This window comes from Oncorhynchus keta, chromosome 34 (assembly GCF_023373465.1).
Source record: "Oncorhynchus keta strain PuntledgeMale-10-30-2019 chromosome 34, Oket_V2, whole genome shotgun sequence".
Taxonomy (NCBI): domain Eukaryota; kingdom Metazoa; phylum Chordata; class Actinopteri; order Salmoniformes; family Salmonidae; genus Oncorhynchus; species Oncorhynchus keta.
The window spans coordinates 2,259,903-2,281,013 of NC_068454.1; the positions used below are offsets into that span (position 1 = coordinate 2,259,903).

The 21,111-nt window shown below is 46.4% G+C and overlaps 1 protein-coding gene across 1 annotated transcript in view; it reads right to left on the reverse strand.

Annotated features, from left to right (window-relative positions):
* LOC118378677 (receptor-type tyrosine-protein phosphatase-like N) overlaps positions 1-19,359 on the reverse strand; it is an 84,193-nt gene extending 64,834 nt beyond the window's left edge. The window contains exons 1-3 of the mRNA XM_052492590.1: positions 18,978-19,359; positions 15,033-15,083; positions 264-374 (exon numbers count right to left, since the gene is read on the reverse strand). Of these exons, the coding sequence (XP_052348550.1) occupies positions 264-374; positions 15,033-15,083; positions 18,978-19,053 (238 nt within the window). The 5' untranslated portion in view covers positions 19,054-19,359. The remainder of the gene's footprint in view (positions 1-263; positions 375-15,032; positions 15,084-18,977) is intronic.
* Between the last annotated feature and the right edge of the window lie 1,752 nt (positions 19,360-21,111).

Here is a 21,111-nt window from a genome sequence, read left to right on the forward strand (position 1 = left end):
TCACCCCCCCTTAAAAGATTTAGATGCACTATTGTAAAGTGGCTGTTCCACTGGATGTCATAAGGTGAATGCACCAATTTGTAAGTCGCTCTGGATAAGAGCGTCTGCTAAATGACTTAAATGTAAATGTAATAATTATGGCTATGAAAATAACACAAATATTTGTGACACTCCCCCGGACCCAGAGATTTAACTTATGTTTGTTATTGTTGGTGGTTTGTTTACAATGGAGCCCCTCGATTTCAACCAGGCTGTTGACTCACCCTGTAGCATGAGCTGCTTGAGGACTTCCTGCATCCTCTTCAAAACAGGAAATGACACCTGGTACTGCACCTGGTCCTGCTTAGAGGTACGGCACTGCCCAAAGAGACCGTCTGTAACACACAGCAGAACACATCAACACACACTGTCTTCAACACACACACGCACGCACGCACGCACGCACGCACGCACGCACACACACACACACACACACACACACACACACACACACACACACACACACACACACACACACACACACACACACACACACACACACACACACACACACACACACACACACACACACACACACACACACACACACACACGCAAACACACACACGCAAACACACACACGCAAACACACACACGCAAACACACACACGCAAACACACACACGCAAACACACACACACACACACACACACACACACACACACACACACACACACACACACACACACACACACACACACACACACACACACACACACACACACACACACACACACACACACACACACACACACACACACATTTCCAGGCCCAGGGACATGTACTAGTCTGTGGTGACCTAAATGCCAGAACTGGACAAGAACCTGACACCCTCAGCACACAGGGGGACAAACACCTGCCTGGAGGTGACAGCATTCCCTCCCCCATATGCTCCCCTTGGCACAACTATGACAACATAACCAACAAAAATGGGTCACAACTCCTGCAGCTCTGTCACACGCTGGGTCTGTACATAGTCAATGGTAGGCTTCGAGGGGACTACTATGGTAGGTACACCTATAGCTCTGTCACACGCTGGGTCTGTACACAGTCAATGGTAGGCTTCGAGGGGACTCTATGGTAGGTACACCTATAGCTCTGTCACACGCTGGGTATGTACATAGTCAATGGAAGGCTTCGAGGAGACTCCTATGGTAGGTACACCTATAGCTCTGTCACACGCTGGGTCTGTACATAGTCAATGGTAGGCTTCGGGGGGACTACTATGGTAGGTACACCTATAGCTCTGTCGGACGCTTTATCACTGACCTCAACCCAGACTACTATGGTAGGTACACCTATAGCTCTGTCGGACGCTTTATCACTGACCTCAACCCAGACTACTATGGTAGGTACACCTATAGCTCATCTCTTGGCAGTAATACTGTAGACTACTTTATCACTGACCTCAACCCAGACTACTATGGTAGGTACACCTATAGCTCATCTCTTGGCAGTAATACTGTAGACTACTTTATCACTGACCTCAACCCAGACTCCTATGGTAGGTACACCTATAGCTCATCTCTTGGCAGTAGTACTGTAGACTACTTTATCACTGACCTCAACCCAGACTACTATGGTAGGTACACCTATAGCTCATCTCTCTTAATACTGTAGACTACTTCATCACTGACGTCTCTCAGAGCGTTCACAGTCAGTCCACTGACAGCCCTATCAGATCACAGCAAAATCACAGTCTACTTGAACAGAGCAATACTCAACCATGAGACATCAAAGCCACACATTCTACTTGAATTCAATCCCTTTAGACAATTTCCTGGGTAAAACGTTTCACTGTAATAGTGAAGGTGTAAACTTGGCAGTAGAACATCTTAACAGTATATTTGACTTCTCAGCTTCCCTATCAAATCTAAAAATCTCAAATAGAAAACCGAAGAAAAAGAACAACAATGACAAATGGTTTGATGAAGAACACAAAAATCTAAGAAAGAAATTGAGAAACCTGTCCACCCAAAAACACAGAGACCCAGAAAACCTGAGTCTACGCCTTCACTATGGTGAATCACTAAAACAATACAGAAATACACTACGGAAAAAGAAGGAACAGCACGTCAGAAATCAGCTCAATGCAATTGAAGAATCTATAGACACTTCTGGGAAAATTGGAAAACACTAAACAAACAACAACACAGAGAATTATCCATACAACATGGAGATATTTGGGTAAACCACTTCTCCAACCTTTTTGGAGAACAGCAAAAACATATACATGATCAAATACAGATCTTAGAATCAACTATTAACGACTCCCAGAACCCACTGGATTCTCCAATTACATTGAATGAGCTACAGGACAAAATAAAAACCCTCCAACCAAGAAAGGTCTGTGGTGTTGATGGTATCCTCAATGAAATGATCAAATATACAGACAACAAATTCCAATTAGCTATACTAAAACAGCTCTGGCATCCTCCCCATTATTTGGAACCATGGACTGATCACCCCAATACACAAAAGTGGAGACAAATTTGACCCCAATAACTATAAAATAAAATGCTATAAAATTCTATAAAATCCATTAAATCACACATGTAAGATACTCAATTAAAGCTACACTCGTTGTGAATCCAGACAACATGTCAGATTTTGAAAATGCTTTTCGGCAAAAAGCATTTGTAATGTCTTTATTGTTTTGAAACTTCTGTATGTGTAATGTTTACTGTTCATTTTTATTTGTATATTGTCTACTTCACTTGCTTTTGCAATTTTAACATATGTTTCCCATGCCAATAAAGCCCCTTGAATTGAATTGAATTTGAAAGGGAGAGAGATACCCACTCTGACTCTGACTCATAACTGAATGAAAATTATACTGCGGTGAAACCAGCTCTCTATCCCTCTCTGATTCAGAAGGGTTGGGGTAAATGTGGAAGACAAATTTCAGATGAATGCATCCTCTCACTTCCACAGTGAACCCAGCCGTCTCTCTCCTCTCTCCTTCATAGTGAACTCACCCCTCTCTCTCTACTCCACAGTGAACCCAGCCCTCTCTCTCTCTCTCTCTCTACTCCACAGTGAACCCAGCCCTCTCTCTCTCTCTCACTTCCATAGTGAACTCAGCCGTCTCTCTCCTCTCTCCTTCATAGTGAACTCACCCCTCTCTCTCTACTCCACAGTGAACCCAGCCCTCTCTCTCTCTCTCTCTTTCATAGTGATCTCAGCCCTCTCTCTCTCTCTCCATGAAAAAGACATGAGTCACTTGTATTAATAGGACTGGAGGATAGAGGGGTGAATGGATGGGGGATGGAGGGAATGGGGGGAATAGAGGGATGAAAGGAGGGGGTGGAGGGAATGGGGGAATAGAGGGTGAAGAGATGGGGGATGGAGGGAATGGGGGAACAGAGGGGTGAAGAGATGGGGGATGGAGGGAATGGGGGAACAGAGGGGTGAAGAGATGGGGGATGGAGAGAATGGGGGAATAGAGGGGTGAAGAGATGGGGGATGGAGGGAATGGGGGAATAGAGGGGTGAAGAGATGGGGGATGGAAAGAATGTGGGAACAGAAGGGTGAAGAGATGGGGGATGGAGGGAATGGGGAAACAGAGGGGTGAAGAGATGGGGGATGGAGGGAATGGGGGAATAGAGGGGTGAAGAGATTGGGGATGGAGGGAATGGGGGAATAGAGGGGTGAAGAAATGGGGGATGGAGGGAATGGGGGAATAGAGGGGTGAAGAGATGGGGGGTGGAGGGAATGGGGGGAATGGAGGGGTGAAGAGATGGGGGATGGAGGGAATGGGGGAATAGAGGGGTGAAGAGATGGGGGATGGAGGGAATGGGGGAATAGAGGGGTGAAGAGATTGGGGATGGAGGGAATGGGGGAATAGAGGGGTGAAGAGATGGGGATGGAGGGAATGGGGAATAGAGGGGTGAAGAGATGGGGGTGGAGGGAATGGGGGAATAGAGGGGTGAAGAGATGGGGGATGGAGGGAATGGGGAATAGAGGGGTGAAGAGATGGGGGAATGGAGGGAATGGGGGAATAGAGGGGTGAAGAGATGGGGGATGGAGGGAATGGAGGGAATGGAGGGGTGAAGAGATGGGGGGTGGAGGGAATGGGGGAATGGAGGGGTGAAGAGATGGAGGGAATGGGGGAATAGAGGGGTGAAGAGATGGGGGATGGAGGGAATGGAGGGAATGGAGGGGTGAAGAGATGGGGGATGGAGGGAATGGGGGAATAGAGGGGTGAAGAGATGGGGGATGGAGGGAATGGGGGAATAGAGGGGTGAATGGGGGTATGATGGAGACTGATACCCCATTTCAACGTGAATGTCAATACACACAATAGGCTGACTGGGGAGGTGATTTCAAACCTCTTAAGGATAGGAAAGAGGTGATTTCACACAGTCACAGTCCCCGATAAGAGCTATCAACAATTAATATTTGTGTAAACTCTTCACAGTTGTGTTCTGTGGGTGTCACTGAGTAGACTGATACCACATTTCATTACTCCACATTGTTTATCATTATCTAGTCTAAATATGGCATGATTCCACTAATTTTATCCATTTGCATCACTTTCAAAGAGGGACTTTTATTTAGAAGGCTGAACCGAAGGCTGAGAGGCCACCGTAGGCAGACCTGTCTCTCAAGAGAAGACAGGCTATGTGCCACACTGCCCACAGAATAAGGTGGAAACTGAGCTGGCACTTCCTAACCTCCTGACAAAACTATGACCATATTAGAGACACATATTGATAAATAACGTGCGACAAAGCACAGGAAAACGACTTTACGCGCTCTAGAGCACATTAGATACATTTGCTAAGAGGTTGTTTAGACAGCATTCTAATGTTATCGTATCAAGCGAAGGGTTTTCGGCGTAATCAGTGGACATTTGAAATGGAAATGATGGTACTCCTTTGCCTTGTTATATATTTATTAAATCTGTTTTCCTGCTCCAGGTAGGCTAACAGTCAGATTAAACTACAGGTAAAAAAAAACTAAAAAACAAGCACTGGCTGTTGTTGACAAACATCGGCCTTTTCAATTCATAACTATATTATTAATATTTGATTCAGGGATTGAAACGACGACACCCATCTTCAGTAGCCTATTCCAGAGGCCTTTTCAGTTCATAACTATATTATTAATATTTGATTCAGAGAGAGAGAGAGAGAGAGAGAGAGAGAGAGAGAGAGAGAGAGAGAGAGAGAGAAGAGGAGGAGATGAGAGAGAGAGAGAGAGAGAGGAGAGAGAGGAGAGAGAGAGAGAGAGGAGAGAGATGAGAGAGAGGGAGGAAATAGGAGATGAGAGAGAGAGAGAGAGAGGAAATAGGAGATGAGAGGAGAGAGAGAGGAAGGAGGAATAGGAGATGAGAGAGAGGAAGGAGGAGATGAGAGAGAGAGAGGGAGGAAATAGGAGATGAGAGAGAGAGAGGGAGGAAATAGGAGATGAGAGAGAGAGAGGGAGGAAATAGGAGATGAGAGAGAGAGAGGGAGGAAATAGGAGATGAGAGAGAGAGAGGGAGGAAATAGGAGATGAAAGAGGGAGAGATAGAGGAAGGAGGAGATGAGAGAGAGAGAGGAATAAGGAGATGAGAGAGAAGAAGGCAGCAATGAGAGAGAGTGGAAGGAGGAGATGAGAGAGGGAGAGAAAGAGAGCGGAAGGAGGAGATGAGAGAGGGAGGGAGAGGGAGGAAGGAGGAGATGAGAGAGGGAGAGAAAGAGAGCGGAAGGAGGAGATGAGAGAGGGAGGGAGAGGGAGGAAGGAGGAGATGAGAGTGAGGCAGAGAGGAAGGAGGAGATGAGAGAGAGGAAGAGGAAGGAGGAGATCAGTGAGGGAGAGAGAGAGGAAGGAGGAGGAGAGAGAGGGATGAGAAAGGAATAGTGAGTGTGTGGAGGAGTAGTGTGTAAGCATTAGTGATTCATCCTCTTTATGAGGAGCAGAGAGATAAAGAGAGAGAGAGAGATAAAGAGAGAGGAAAGCGAGAGAGAAGGAGAGAGAGAGGCAAGCGAGAGAGAAGGAGAGAGAGAGAGGAAAGCGAGAGAGGAAGGAGAGAGATAGACTGTGGGGGCGTTGACCCAGCTGCCTAGCTGCTATCAGCCTGATGATTTCACCGTTGCCAGGGAGACGATATGTAGTGTTGAAGAGGAGCTTTGATGAGGCTGAGGAGAGGAGAGGAGAGGAGAGGGAGGGAATTATGGAGGAGAGGGAGGGAGGGTATGACGAAGGAGAGGGAGGGAGGGAATGACGAAGGAGAGGGAGGGACGGAATGACGGAGGAGAGAGAGTGAGGCAATGACGGAGGGAGGGAGTGACGGAGGAGAGGGAGGGACGGAGGAGAGGGAGTGAGGCAATGACGGAGGAGAGGGAGGGAGGAGAGGGAGGGACGGAATGACGGAGGAGAGGGAGGGAGGGAGTGACGGAGGAGAGGGAGGGACGGAGGAGAGGGAGAGAGGGAATGACGGAGGAGAGGGAGGGAGGGAATGATGGAGGATAGGGAGGGAGTGACTGAGGAGAGGGAGGGAGGGAGTGACGGAGAAGAGGGAGAGAGGGAATGACGGAGGAGAGGGAGAGAGGGAATGACGGAGGAGAGGGAGAGAGGGAATGACGGAGGAGAGGGAGAGAGGGAGTGACGGAGGAGAGGGAGGGAGTGACGGAGGGAGGGAGGGAGTGACGGAGGGAGGGAGGGAATGAGGGAGGAATGAGGGAGGGGGTGACAGAAGAGAGGGAGGAGGGAGATGCTTGCCACACACATAAACACACTCATCACCATAATATGGCATACACAGTAACACACAGGGTACCCTGTGCAAATTCAAATGGTACACACACACACACAAACACCACAACACTGAGCCAATCAGCAGAGATATATCCACTAAACAGATCCAAAATTTGATACAACAGTGGTACCTAGATAGCTAAGGTTATGTGTCTGTGGTACCTAGCAGGCTAGCTAAGGTTATGTGTCTGTGGTACCTAGCTAGCTAAGGTTATGTGTCTGTGGTACCTAGCTAGCTAAGGTTATGTGTCTGTGGTACCTAGCTAGCTAAGGTTATGTGTCTGTGGTACCTAGCTAGCTAGCTAAGGTTATGTGTCTGTGGTACCTAGATAGCTAAAGTTATGTGTCTGTGGTACCTAGCTAGCTAAAGTTATGTGTCTGTGGTACCTAGATAGCTAAAGTTATGTGTCTGTGGTACCTAGCTAGCTAAAGTTATGTGTCTGTGGTACCTAGCTAGCTAGCTAAAGTTATGTGTCTGTGGTACCTAGCTAGCTAAAGTTATGTGTCTGTGGTACCTAGCTAGCTAGCTAAAGTTGTGTCTGTGGTACCTAGCTAGCTAAAGTTATGTGTCTGTGGTACCTAGATAGCTAAGGTTATGTGACCAGGTGTAACAGTATAACTTTAGACCGTCCCCTCGCCCATACCCGGGTGCGAACCAGGGACCCTCCTGCACACATCAACAACAGTCACCTTTACGAAGCATCGTTACCCATCGCTCCACAAAAGCCGCGGCCCTTGCAGAGTAAAGGGGAACCACTACTTCAAGGTCTCAGAGCGAGAGACGTCACCGATTGAAACGCTATTTAGCGCGCACCACCGCTAGCCGTTTCACATCCGTTACACAGGCCCAATCCCCGGGACTCGAAAGAGGAAGCGCCATGATTAGACTACGTCGGCAAGCATCTAGACCTCCATTGTCTTGTCAGCGATTCTATCAACAGGAACAGAATGACTGTAATGTCCTAATGTTTCTCATAGTCGCGGCTGAATAACATGTCATATTTTAGCAGACACTCTTATCCAGAACAATCTAGAAGAAAAATAAATGCACACCTATTTAGGCGACGTGCTGGCTAGCGGAGTAGAAAACTTGAATATAAAGGAGAGTCGCACACTCTAGGAGCTCAGATGCAAAAAATGTAATATGCAACGTTTCGACAGCCAAGCTGTCGTCATCAGGGTGTCCAGAGCGACTTGTGAGTGACATACATTTGAATAGTTTTTTCTTACTGGTCCCCCATGGGAATCGAACCTACAACCTGCACGCGCCTACTGAGTTACACGGGAACAACATGGGATAACATACACCTCATTCTCTCTCAAATGTTTTTAAGAAGTCTCAAGTTTTTCGCTCGTCTGAGTTAGAATACCTCATGAGTAAGCTGCACATCATACTATCTGCCGAGAGAGCTTTCATCTATAATTTTCGTAGCTGTCTATTTATCACCCCAAACCGATGCTGTCATTAAGACTGCACTCAACCAGCTGTATGAGGCCATAAGCAAAGAAGAAAGTGCTCATCCAGAAGCAGCACCCCTAGTGGCCGGGGACTTTAATGCAGGAAAACTAAAATCAGTTTTACCTCTTTGTTTGTGTCCAGTGACACAAGCATACCAGACGAGCTAAATGCCTTCTAGGATCGCTTTGAGGAAAGCAACACTGAACCATGCATGAGAGCACCAGCAAGTTCTGGACGACTGTGTGATCTTGCTCTCCGTAGTGATGTAAGTAGGACCTTTAAACAGGTTAAAATTCGCAAGGCCAGATGGATTACGAGGACAAGCCTGCGCGGATCAACCTCTCCCTGACTCAGTCTGTAATATCTACATGTTTCAAGCAGACAAAGGTAATGACTAAGCTGCGGACCATGAGATTGAACACCTGCAACTGCAACTGGATCCTGGACTTCTTGACGGGCCGCCCCCAGGCGGTAAGGGTAGGCAACAACACATACGCCATACTGAGCCTCAACACGGGTACCCCCTCTGGGGTGAGTGCTTAGTCCCATTCCTGTACGTTTTGGGTTTATGGAAACTGTAGTAAACGCTTACATGCCCCAGGGAGATACAGAGGTGTTTGAGGAACAGGAGATACAGGAAGAGGGTGATTGGGGAGATAGGAGATACCTCTAGGAGATACCTCTAGGAGATACAGGAAGAGGGTGATTGGGGAGATAGGAGATACCTCTAGGAGATACCTCTAGGAGATACAGGAAGAGGGTGATTAGGAAGATAGGAGATACCTCTAGGAGATACCTCTAGGAGATACCTCTGGGAGATACAGGAAGAGGGTGATTGGGAGGATAGGAGATACCTCTAGGAGATATCTCTAGGAGATACAGGAAGAGGGTGATTGGGAAGATAGGAGATACCTCTAGAAGATACCTCTAGGAGATACAGGAAGAGGGTGATTAGGAAGATAGGAGATACCTCTAGAAGATACCTCTAGGAGATACAGGAAGAGGGTGATTGGGAAGATAGGAGATATCTCTAGGAGATACCTCTAGGAGATACCTCTGGGAGATACAGGAAGAGGGTGATTGGGGAGATAGGAGATACCTCTAGGAGATACCTCTAGGAGATACCTCTAGGAGATACAGGAAGAGGGTGATTGGGAAGATAGGAGATACCTCTAGGAGATACCTCTGGGAGATACAGGAAGAGGGTGATTGGGAAGACAGGAGATACCTCTAGGAGATACAGGAAGAGGGTGATTGGGAAGATAGGAGATACCTCTAGGAGATACCTCTAGGAGATACCTCTGGGAGATACAGGAAGAGGGTGATTGGGAAGATAGGAGATACCTCTAGGAGATATCTCTAGGAGATACAGGAAGAGGGTGATTGGGAAGATAGGAGATACCTCTAGAAGATACCTCTAGGAGATACAGGAAGAGGGTGATTAGGAAGATAGGAGATACCTCTAGAAGATACCTCTAGGAGATACAGGAAGAGGGTGATTGGGAAGATAGGAGATATCTCTAGGAGATACCTCTAGGAGATACCTCTGGGAGATACAGGAAGAGGGTGATTGGGGAGATAGGAGATACCTCTAGGAGATACCTCTAGGAGATACAGGAAGAGGGTGATTGGGAAGATAGGAGATACCTCTAGGAGATACCTCTAGGAGATACCTCTGGGAGATACAGGAAGAGGGTGATTAGGAAGATAGGAGATACCTCTAGGAGATACCTCTAGGAGATACCTCTGGGAGATACAGGAAGAGGGTGATTGGGAAGATAGGAGATACCTCTAGGAGATATCTCTAGGAGATACAGGAAGAGGGTGATTGGGAAGATAGGAGATACCTCTAGAAGATACCTCTAGGAGATACAGGAAGAGGGTGATTAGGAAGATAGGAGATACCTCTAGAAGATACCTCTAGGAGATACAGGAAGAGGGTGATTGGGAAGATAGGAGATATCTCTAGGAGATACCTCTAGGAGATACCTCTGGGAGATACAGGAAGAGGGTGATTGGGGAGATAGGAGATACCTCTAGGAGATACCTCTAGGAGATACAGGAAGAGGGTGATTGGGAAGATAGGAGATACCTCTAGGAGATACCTCTAGGAGATACCTCTGGGAGATACAGGAAGAGGGTGATTGGGAAGATAGGAGATACCTCTAGGAGATACCTCTAGGAGATACAGGAAGAGGGTGATTGGGAAGATAGGAGATACCTCTAGGAGATACCTCTAGGAGATACCTCTGGGAGATACAGGAAGAGGGTGATTGGGAAGATAGGAGATACCTCTAGGAGATATCTCTAGGAGATACAGGAAGAGGGTGATTGGGAAGATAGGAGATACCTCTAGAAGATACCTCTAGGAGATACAGGAAGAGGGTGATTAGGAAGATAGGAGAAACCTCTAGAAGATACCTCTAGGAGATACAGGAAGAGGGTGATTGGGAAGATAGGAGATATCTCTAGGAGATACCTCTAGGAGATACCTCTGGGAGATACAGGAAGAGGGTGATTGGGGAGATAGGAGATACCTCTAGGAGATACCTCTAGGAGATACAGGAAGAGGGTGATTGGGAAGATAGGAGATACCTCTAGGAGATACCTCTAGGAGATACCTCTGGGAGATACAGGAAGAGGGTGATTGGGAAGATAGGAGATACCTCTAGGAGATACCTCTAGGAGATACAGGAAGAGGGTGATTGGGAAGATAGGAGATACCTCTAGGAGATATCTCTAGGAGATACAGGAAGAGGGTGATTGGGAAGATAGGAGATACCTCTAGAAGATACCTCTAGGAGATACAGGAAGAGGGTGATTAGGAAGATAGGAGATACCTCTAGAAGATACCTCTAGGAGATACAGGAAGAGGGTGATTGGGAAGATAGGAGATATCTCTAGGAGATACCTCTAGGAGATACCTCTGGGAGATACAGGAAGAGGGTGATTGGGAGATAGGAGATACCTCTAGGAGATACCTCTAGGAGATACAGGAAGAGGGTGATTGGGAAGATAGGAGATACCTCTAGGAGATACCTCTAGGAGATACCTCTGGGAGATACAGGAAGAGGGTGATTGGGAAGATAGGAGATACCTCTAGGAGATACCTCTAGGAGATACAGGAAGAGGGTGATTGGGAAGATAGGAGATACCTCTAGGAGATACCTCTAGGAGATACCTCTGGGAGATACAGGAAGAGGGTGATTGGGAAGATAGGAGATACCTCTAGGAGATATCTCTAGGAGATACAGGAAGAGGGTGATTGGGAAGATAGGAGATACCTCTAGAAGATACCTCTAGGAGATACAGGAAGAGGGTGATTAGGAAGATAGGAGAAACCTCTAGAAGATACCTCTAGGAGATACAGGAAGAGGGTGATTGGGAAGATAGGAGATATCTCTAGGAGATACCTCTAGGAGATACCTCTGGGAGATACAGGAAGAGGGTGATTGGGGAGATAGGAGATACCTCTAGGAGATACCTCTAGGAGATACAGGAAGAGGGTGATTGGGAAGATAGGAGATACCTCTAGGAGATACCTCTAGGAGATACCTCTGGGAGATACAGGAAGAGGGTGATTGGGAAGATAGGAGATACCTCTAGGAGATACCTCTAGGAGATACAGGAAGAGGGTGATTGGGAAGATAGGAGATACCTCTAGGAGATACCTCTAGGAGATACCTCTGGGAGATTTACATTTACATTTTACATTTAAGTCATTTAGCAGACGCTCTTATCCAGAGCGACTTACAAATTGGTGCATACACCTTATGACAACCAGTGGAACAGCCACTTGCATCTAAATCTTGTTGGGGGAGAAGGGGGTGAGAAGGATTACTTACCCTTACTTACCCTATCCTAGGTATTCCTTGAAGAGGTGGGGTTTCAGGTGTCTCCGGAAGGTGGTGATTGACTCCGCTGTCCTGGCGTCGTGAGGAGTTTGTTCCACCATTGGGGGCCAGAGCAGCGAACAGTTTTGACTGGGCTGAGCGGGAACTGTACTTCCTCAGTGGTAGGGAGGCGAGCAGGCCAGAGGTGGATGAACGCAGTGCCCTTGTTTGGGTGTAGGGCCTGATCAGAGCCTGGAGGTACTGAGGTGCCGTTCCCCTCACAGCTCCGTGGCGAGCACCATGGTCTTGTAGCGGATGCGAGCTTCAACTGGAAGCCAGTGGAGAGAGCGGAGGAGCGGGGTGACGTGAGAGAACTTGGGAAGGTTGAACACCAGACGGGCTGCGGCGTTCTGGATGAGTTGTAGGGGTTTAATGGCACAGGCAGGAGCCCAGCCAACAGCGAGTTGCAGTAATCAAGACGGGAGATGACAAGTGCCTGGATTAGGACCTGCGCCGCTTCCTGTGTGAGCAGGGTCGTACTCTGCGGATGTTGTAGAGCATGAACCTACAGGAACGGGACACCGCCTTGATGTTAGTTGAGAACGTCAGGGTGTTGTCCAGGATCACGCCAAGGTTCTTAGCGCTCTGGGAGGAGGACACAATGGAGTTGTCAACCGTGATGGCGAGATCATGGAACGGGCAGTCCTTCCCCGGGAGGAAGAGGAGCTCCGTCTTGCTGAGGTTCAGCTTGAGGTGGTGATCCGTCATCCACACTGATATGTCTGCCAGACATGCAGAGATGCGATTCGCCACCTGGTCATCAGAAGGGGAAAGGAGAAGATTAATTGTGTGTCGTCTGCATAGCAATGATAGGAGAGACCATGTGAGGTTATGACAGAGCCAAGTGACTTGGTGTATAGCGAGAATAAGAGAGGGCCTAGAACAGAGCCCTGGGGACACCAGTGGTGAGAGCACGTGGTGAGGAGACAGATTCTCGCCACGCCACCTGGTAGGAGCGACCTGTCAGGTAGGACGCAATCCAAGCGTGGGCCGCGCCGGAGATGCCCAACTCGGAGAGGGTGGAGAGGAGGATCTGATGGTTCACAGTATCGAAGGCAGCCGATAGGTCTAGAAGGATGAGAGCAGAGGAGAGAGAGTTAGCTTTAGCAGTGCGGAGCGCCTCCGTGATACAGAGAAGAGCAGTCTCAGTTGAATGACTAGTCTTGAAACCTGACTGATTTGGATCAAGAAGGTCATTCTGAGAGAGATAGCGGTAGAGCTGGCCAAGGACGGCACGCTCAAGAGTTTTGGAGAGAAAAGAGAGAAGGGATACTGGTCTGTAGTTGTTGACATCGGAGGGATCGAGTGTAGGTTTTTTCAGAAGGGGTGCAACTCTCGCTCTCTTGAAGACGGGAGGGACGTAGCCAGCGGTCAGGGATGAGTTGATGAGCGAGGTAAGGTAAGGGAGAAGGTCTCCGGAAATGGTCTGGAGAAGAGAGGAGGGGATAGGGTCAAGCGGGCAGGTTGTTGGGCGGCCGGCCGTCACAAGACGCGAGATACAGGAAGAGGGTGATTGGGAAGATAGGAGATACCTCTAGGAGATATCTCTAGGAAATACAGGAAGAGGGTGATTGGGAAGATAGGAGATACCTCTAGAAGATACCTCTAGGAGATACAGGAAGAGGGTGATTGGGGAGATAGGAGATACCTCTAGGAGATACAGGAAGAGGGTGATTGGGGAGATAGGAGATACCTCTAGGAGATACAGGAAGTGGGTGATTCGTGAGATAGGAGATATCTCTAGGAGATACCTCTAGGAGATACAGGAAGAGGGTGATTGGGAAGATAGGAGATACCTCTAGGAGATATCTATAGGAGATACAGGAAGAGGGTGATTGGGGAGATAGGAGATACCTCTAGGAGATACAGGAAGAGGGTGATTGGGGAGATAGGAGATACCTCTAGGAGATACAGGAAGTGGGTGATTCGTGAGATAGGAGATATCTCTAGGAGATACAGGAAGAGGGTGATTGAGGAGATATCTCTAGGAGATACAGGAAGAGGGTGATTTGGGAGATAGGAGATACCTCTAGGAGATACAGGAAGAGGGTGATTGGGAGATAGGAGATATCTCTAGGAGATACAGGAAGAGGGTGATTCGGGAGATAAGAGATACCTCTAGGAGATACCTCTAGGAGATACAGGAAGAGGGTGATTGGGGAGATAGGAGATACCTCTAGGAGATACAGGAAGTGGGTGATTTGTGAGATAGGAGATATCTCTAGGAGATACAGGAAGAGGGTGATTGGGGAGATAGGAGATATCTCTAGGAGATACAGGAAGAGGGTGATTTGGGAGATAGGAGATACCTCTAGGAGATACCTACAGGAGATACAGGAAGAGGGTGATTGGGGAGATAGGAGATATCTCTAGGAGATACAGGAAGAGAGTGATTGGGGAGATAGAAGATACCTCTAGGAGATACCTCTAGGAGATACAGGAAGAGGGTGATTGGGGAGATAGGAGATACCTCTAGGAGATACAGGAAGAGGGTGATTGGGGAGATAGGAGATACCTCTAGGAGATACAGGAAGAGGGTGATTGGGGAGATAGGAGATACCTCTAGGAGATACAGGAAGATGGTGATTTGGGAGATAGGAGATATCTCTAGGAGATACAGGAAGAGGGTGATTGGGGTTGTTCGGGGGACCAGGATCTGCAGGGCCTGTGGTCCCCCCAGACAGACAGACAGACAGACAGACAGACAGACAGACAGACAGACAGACAGACAGACAGACAGACACAGACAGACAGACAGACAGACAGACAGACAGACAGACAGACAGACAGACAGACCAGACAGACAGACAGACAGACAGACAGACAGACAGACAGACAGACAGACAGACAGACAGACAGACAGACAGACAGACAGACAGACAGACAGAGGATACTCACCATCAGAGCAGAACTGCTCTCTGGAGCACAGCCTTGTCTCAAACACACAACCTGAGAGATGGAGGAGAGAGAGGGAGAGAGATGGGTGAGAGAGAGGGTGAGAGAGAGGGTGAGAGAGATATGGTGAGAGAGAGAGAGAGAGAGAGAGAGAGAGAGAGAGAGAGAGAGAGAGAGAGAGAGAGAGAGAGATTAACAGCAGCCCTGTTAAAAGCATTAATTCATTGAAAACTGTTACAGTAACTTCTAAAGAGACTAGGTTATACCTGCTACCTGCTACCTACTACCTGCTACCTGCTACCTGCTACCTGCTACCCACTACCCGCTACCTGCTACCTGCTCTACTAATGTTAGCTGTAAGCGCATCACACACTCATCAAGCATCAGCTATAAGTAATCTCAGCAACCCAGAACCAAAATGCTGTGACAGATACTCCATAGATTTATATTATGTACTTCTGTCCACAAGAGATTAGCTATCAGAGGAACAAACCCAACGAACACACAAGTCTGATCACAGACAGATGCACAATGTACAGACATATTATCACATGTGACATAACAGCAAACAGCATGAGGTTCCTGTACCATATATTCACTCTGTCTCGCACTGTGGAAGAGAAGGAGAATATGACACACGGTCACGAGAACTGCATGCTGTATTCTGTTATGTTGCATTTGCTAGAGAGAGGGGAGGAGAGAGATGGGGGAGAGAGGAGAGAGAGAGAGAGGAGAGAGAGAGAGGAGAGAGAGAGAGAGGGGGGGAGACAGGAGAGAGAGAGAAAGGAGAGAGAGAGAGGAGAGAGAGAGAGGGGGAGAGAGGAGAGAGAGAGGGGGAGAGAGAGAGAGGAGAGAGAAGAGAGAGAGGAGAGAGAGGGGGAGAGAGAGAGAGAGAGAGGAAGAGAGAGAGAGAGGAGAGAGAGAGAGAGATGGGGAGAGAGAGAGAGGAGAGAGAGAGAAAGGAAGGAGAGAGAGAGAGAGAGAGAGAGGAGAGAGGAGAGAGGAGAGACAGAGGGAAAGAGAGAGAGGAGAGAGAGAGAGAGGAGAGAGGAGACAGAGAGAGGAGAGAGGAGGAGAGAGAGGGAGAGAGAGGAGAGAGAGAGAGGACAGAGAGGAAGAGGAGAGAGAGAGGAGAGAGAGAGAGAGAGAGAGAGGAGAGAGGAGAGAGAGAGAGAGAGAGAGAGAGGGAGAGAGAGAGAGAGAGAGAGAGAGAGAGAGAGAGAGAGGAGAGAGAGAGAGAGAGAGAGAGAGAGAGAGAGAGAGAGAGAGAGAGAGAGAGAGAGAGACAGAGAGAGAGACAGAGACAGAGACAGAGACAGAGACAGAGACACACAGAGAGAGAGAGAGAGACAGAGAGAGAGAGAGAGAGAGAGAGAGAGAGAGAGAGAGAGAGAGAGAGAGAGAGAGAGAGAGAGAGAGAGAGAGAGAGAAATAGCATATTGCCCAATATTTGGAACCAACGACTGAAAAACTGGAGACAAAATTGACCCTGTGGGATATATAATATACAGTAAATAATTACTGTGGGATAAATAATATACAGTAAATAATTACTGTGGGATAAATAATATACAGTAAATAATTACTGTGGGATAAATACTATACAGTAAATAATTACTGTGGGATATATAATATACAGTAAATAATTACTGTGGGATAAATAATATACAGTAAATAATTACTGTGGGATAAATAATATACAGTAAATAATTACTGTGGGATAAATAATATACAGTAAATAATTACTGTGGGATAAATAATATACAGTAAATAATTACTGTGGGATATGCGTCAACAGCAACCTTGGGAAAATCCTCTGCATTATCATTAACAGCAGACTCGGCCAAAAATATCTTCAGTGAACAACATAAAACACCAAATAATGCATCCAGAGCAGAATTAGGCCTATAAGGAAGCGATTCCCAAACCTTCCATAACAAAGCCATCACCTACAGAGAGATGAACCTGGAGAAGAGTCCCTTAAGCAAGCTGGTCCTGGGTCTCTGTTCACAAACACAAACACACCCCACAGAGCCCCAGGACAGCATTATATTATTACATTATATTCAGGGTGATTGTTCCCTGTTCATTATATTCTGGGTGTTTGTTCCCTGTTCATTATATTCAGGGTGTTTGTTCCCTGTTCATTATATTCTGGGTGTTTGTTCCCTGTTCATTATATTCAGGGTGTTTGTTCCCTGTTCATTATATTCAGGGTGTTTGTTCCCTGTATATTCTGGGTGTTTGTTCCCTGTTCATTATATTCAGGGTGTTTGTTCCCTGTTCATTATATTCAGGGTGTTTGTTCCCTGTTCATTATATTCAGGGTGTTTGTTCCCTGTTCATTATATTCAGGGTGTTTGTTCCCTGTTCATTATATTCAGGGTGTTTGTTCCCTGTTCATTATATTCAGGGTGTTTGTTCCCTGTTCATTATATTCAGGGTGTTTGTTCCCTGTTCATTATATTCAGGGTGTTTGTTTCCTGTTCATTATATTCAGGGTGTTTGTTCCCTGTTCATTATATTCAGGGTGTTTGTTCCCTGTTCATTATATTCAGGGTGTTTGTTTCCTGTTCATTATATTCAGGGTGTTTGTTCCCTGTTCATTATATTCAGGGTGTTTGTTCCCTGTTCATTATATTCAGGGTGTTTGTTCCCTGTTCATTATATTCAGGGTGTTTGTTTCCTGTTCATTATATTCAGGGTGTTTGTTCCCTGTTCATTATATTCAGGGTGTTTGTTTCCTGTTCATTATATTCAGGGTGTTTGTTCCCTGTTCATTATATTCAGGGTGTTTGTTCCCTGTTCATTATATTCAGGGTGTTTGTTCCCTGTTCATTATATTCTGGGTGTTTGTTCCCTCATTCATATTGTTCAGAGAATGCTTCTAAAGGGAGATCTGAGATCCACACACTTTTGTTTGAACTCTTTTCATTTACCCACGTTCACTTAATGCTAGATGCACTTCAGTGTACAAAAGAAACGCTGGAGATGAAGGGATCTTATAATTAGCTCGGTAGGGCCAAGCCAACCCCTATGGAGACGGCATATTCCACAGCATAGCAGACAAACACGAAGATGGGACACAGATGCTGTAAATCATGATTAGTTACAACATTAAAAATGCATGTCTAAGTCAAACAGGGAACACGTTAATTTAACGGCCTACTAACTGCTTCCATTATTCTAATGAATAACAATACAGAAATAACTAAATCCCTGAACCTTCACCTTTATAACGCCAGGTAGCCATGGTAACTGGCTGGGATGAGGCGGTGCTCCTCTGTTACCAGGGAGCTAGGCATTATGAGACCTGAGAGTCAGAATAATGCTCAATGTGGAACTAAATGGTGTGACGGGGGTGTAGGAGGATGGGGGAGTAGGTGACGACAGGGGGTAAAAAAAAAAAAAACAGGGAAGTGGAGACCAAGGTTTTGCAGAGAAGAGACGGAGAGTATAATCTGAACAGGCAATGCAAGTAGCGGTAAACCGTAGCCTAGTTGCTCTCCGTGGTTCTGAAACGCATAAACTTCATGCAAGTAGAAAGCCGATACTGCAAACTTTAGGTCTGCCAATAGAAATCCATTTTTACTTTACGGACTTGTCCTTGTCAACAGTGAACTGTAGTTGTTTTGGCTGTTAATTGAATTGACAAAAACCGACACCAAAGCTATTTAAAAACATCCAACTAATAAACATGTATTTACTCAATATCTCTTCCCAAATCCGATTTATTTCATTACTTTGATGAAATGTAATGCCATTCACATCTTGCAGATATTTAAGGTAAAAACGTGTGAATCATACATTTCTCTAAACCGCGGATCTCATTCCAAACACTGCTTCACTAGCTACCGCTCAGTGAAGTTTGCCTCTATCGCTGGCTCTTCTCTTCCATCTCTGCCTCCACTAAAACTCCATGTTCCCGACACTCCAACATCATCTTACCGTATCTGCTTGACGTCCCAAACTGGTACAACACCGTCATGAAAAGCAACGCTCTCCATAGCTTCGGTTGATTCATTTTTAGACAGACACCACCTAAAATACAACTATTGTCTGATGTACCAACACGATCCAATTCCTGTCCCGTTGGAAATAGAATCAAATCCCCATGTTTCTTCACCCAGCTACGGGCAGACCTTTAACGCGCTGGATTCACCGAAACAAAACGTTTCGCTAAAGTGCAATAACTGGGTTTGGCCAGAAAAAGAGAGGGGAAAAAAAAAATCAAACACACATACGACACAAGGGGCATCCAAACCAAACCCTTGAAATTCTGGAGCGGATTTGGGGAGCGGGAATCGCTCGGTCTGTGGTGGCGGGGACATTCATATTATACATTCATCTATGGTGGGGGACCCGCAATGACGTCACAGGAGAACGCAGTGGACCGACGGTTAATGAGAGCTACACCTGTGACGGTGTCACCTGACCTTGTCAGATGACTTATATCAGAGCACAGCGGTGGGGAAATGGTCTCGATACGGTCTTTATCTTTGATGGTCAATGTTGGTTCTGCTTCTTCTGTCCTATTTTTTGGGGGGGATAGAGAAACGGATTATCAGCCCACTTTTAGGTTAAGGGGTTAGTAGTTCATTCGAAACCTGTGCTGATATTCGAAACTGCTTGACTTTTGCATGCGAGTCAAATAAGGTGCCGATTATATTCAGAGTGGTAAGCTTTACTCATACACCCCTAAATGAGCACCCCTCACCTGAGGCTGAGGGACATCTTTGAAGAATGTTCAAATGAAACAAGGCCACCAGGAGGGGGGCTAACTGAAGAACACAAAGAGACAGAAAACGTGAAGTATTCAATATGTTCGATGTCCTTCCGCTTCCTACCACCTGCTGCCATGCAAACCAGGACGTAGGCTTCGTGGCTGTTTATACAAATTGACATGACAGCAGTGACACCTAGTGTCTGCTTGTCTGTACTGCATTGTCATTAATCGACAGAAGAAGTAAGATCTACACTTGAGCTTGTTTGCTACAGCCGGAAATAGTCCTGCAGCAACAGACAATTAATGGAAATTTTTTTTAGGGGTTGATACATTTTTCGTTGGGGAAATCAAGTCTGACATTTTAAAGTAGAAATTACAAACTTTAGAAGCTTTCCTACACCTTCAGCTACTCTACACTACTCTAACTGTTTAACTCTACTCCTCTCCAACTACTCTACACTACTCTAACTGTTTAACTCTACTCCTCTCCAACTACTCTACACTACTCTAACTGTTTAACTCTACTCCTCTCCAGCTACTCTACACTACTCTAACTGTTTAACTCTACTCCTCTCCAACTACTCTACACTACTCTAACTGTTTAACTCTACTCCTCTCCAGCTACTCTACACTACTCCAACTGTTTAACTCTACTCCTCTCCAGCTACTCTACACTACTCTAACTGTTTAACTCTACTCCTCTCCAGCTACTCTACACTACTCTAACTGTTTAACTCTACTCCTCTCTAGCTACTCTACACTACACTAACTGTTTAACTCTACTCCTCTCCAGCTACTCTACACTACTCTAACTGTTTAACTCTACTCCTCTCCAACTACTCTACACTACTCTAACTGTTTAACTCTACTCCTCTCCAGCTACTCTACACTACACTAACTGTTTAACTCTACTCCTCTCCAGCTACTCTACACTACTCTAACTGTTTAACTCTACTCCTCTCCAACTACTCTACACTACTCCAATTACTCTAGCACAACTACTCCACTCCAACTACTCCACTCCAACTACTCTTCTCCAACTACTCTACACTACTCCAACCACTCTACTCCAACTACTCTACTCTACTCTAGTCGAACTACTCCACTCCACCTACTCTAGTCCAACTACTCTAGTCCAACTACTCCACTCTACTACAATTACTCTAGTCCAACTACTCTACAACTACTCTAGTCCAACTACTCTAGTCCAACTACTCTACAACTACTCTAGTCCAACTACTCTACTATACTACAACTACTCTAGTCCAACTACTCTACTCCAACGACTCTAGTCCAACTACTCTACTCTCGTCCAACTACTCTACTCCAACTACTCTACTCCAACTATTCTTGTCC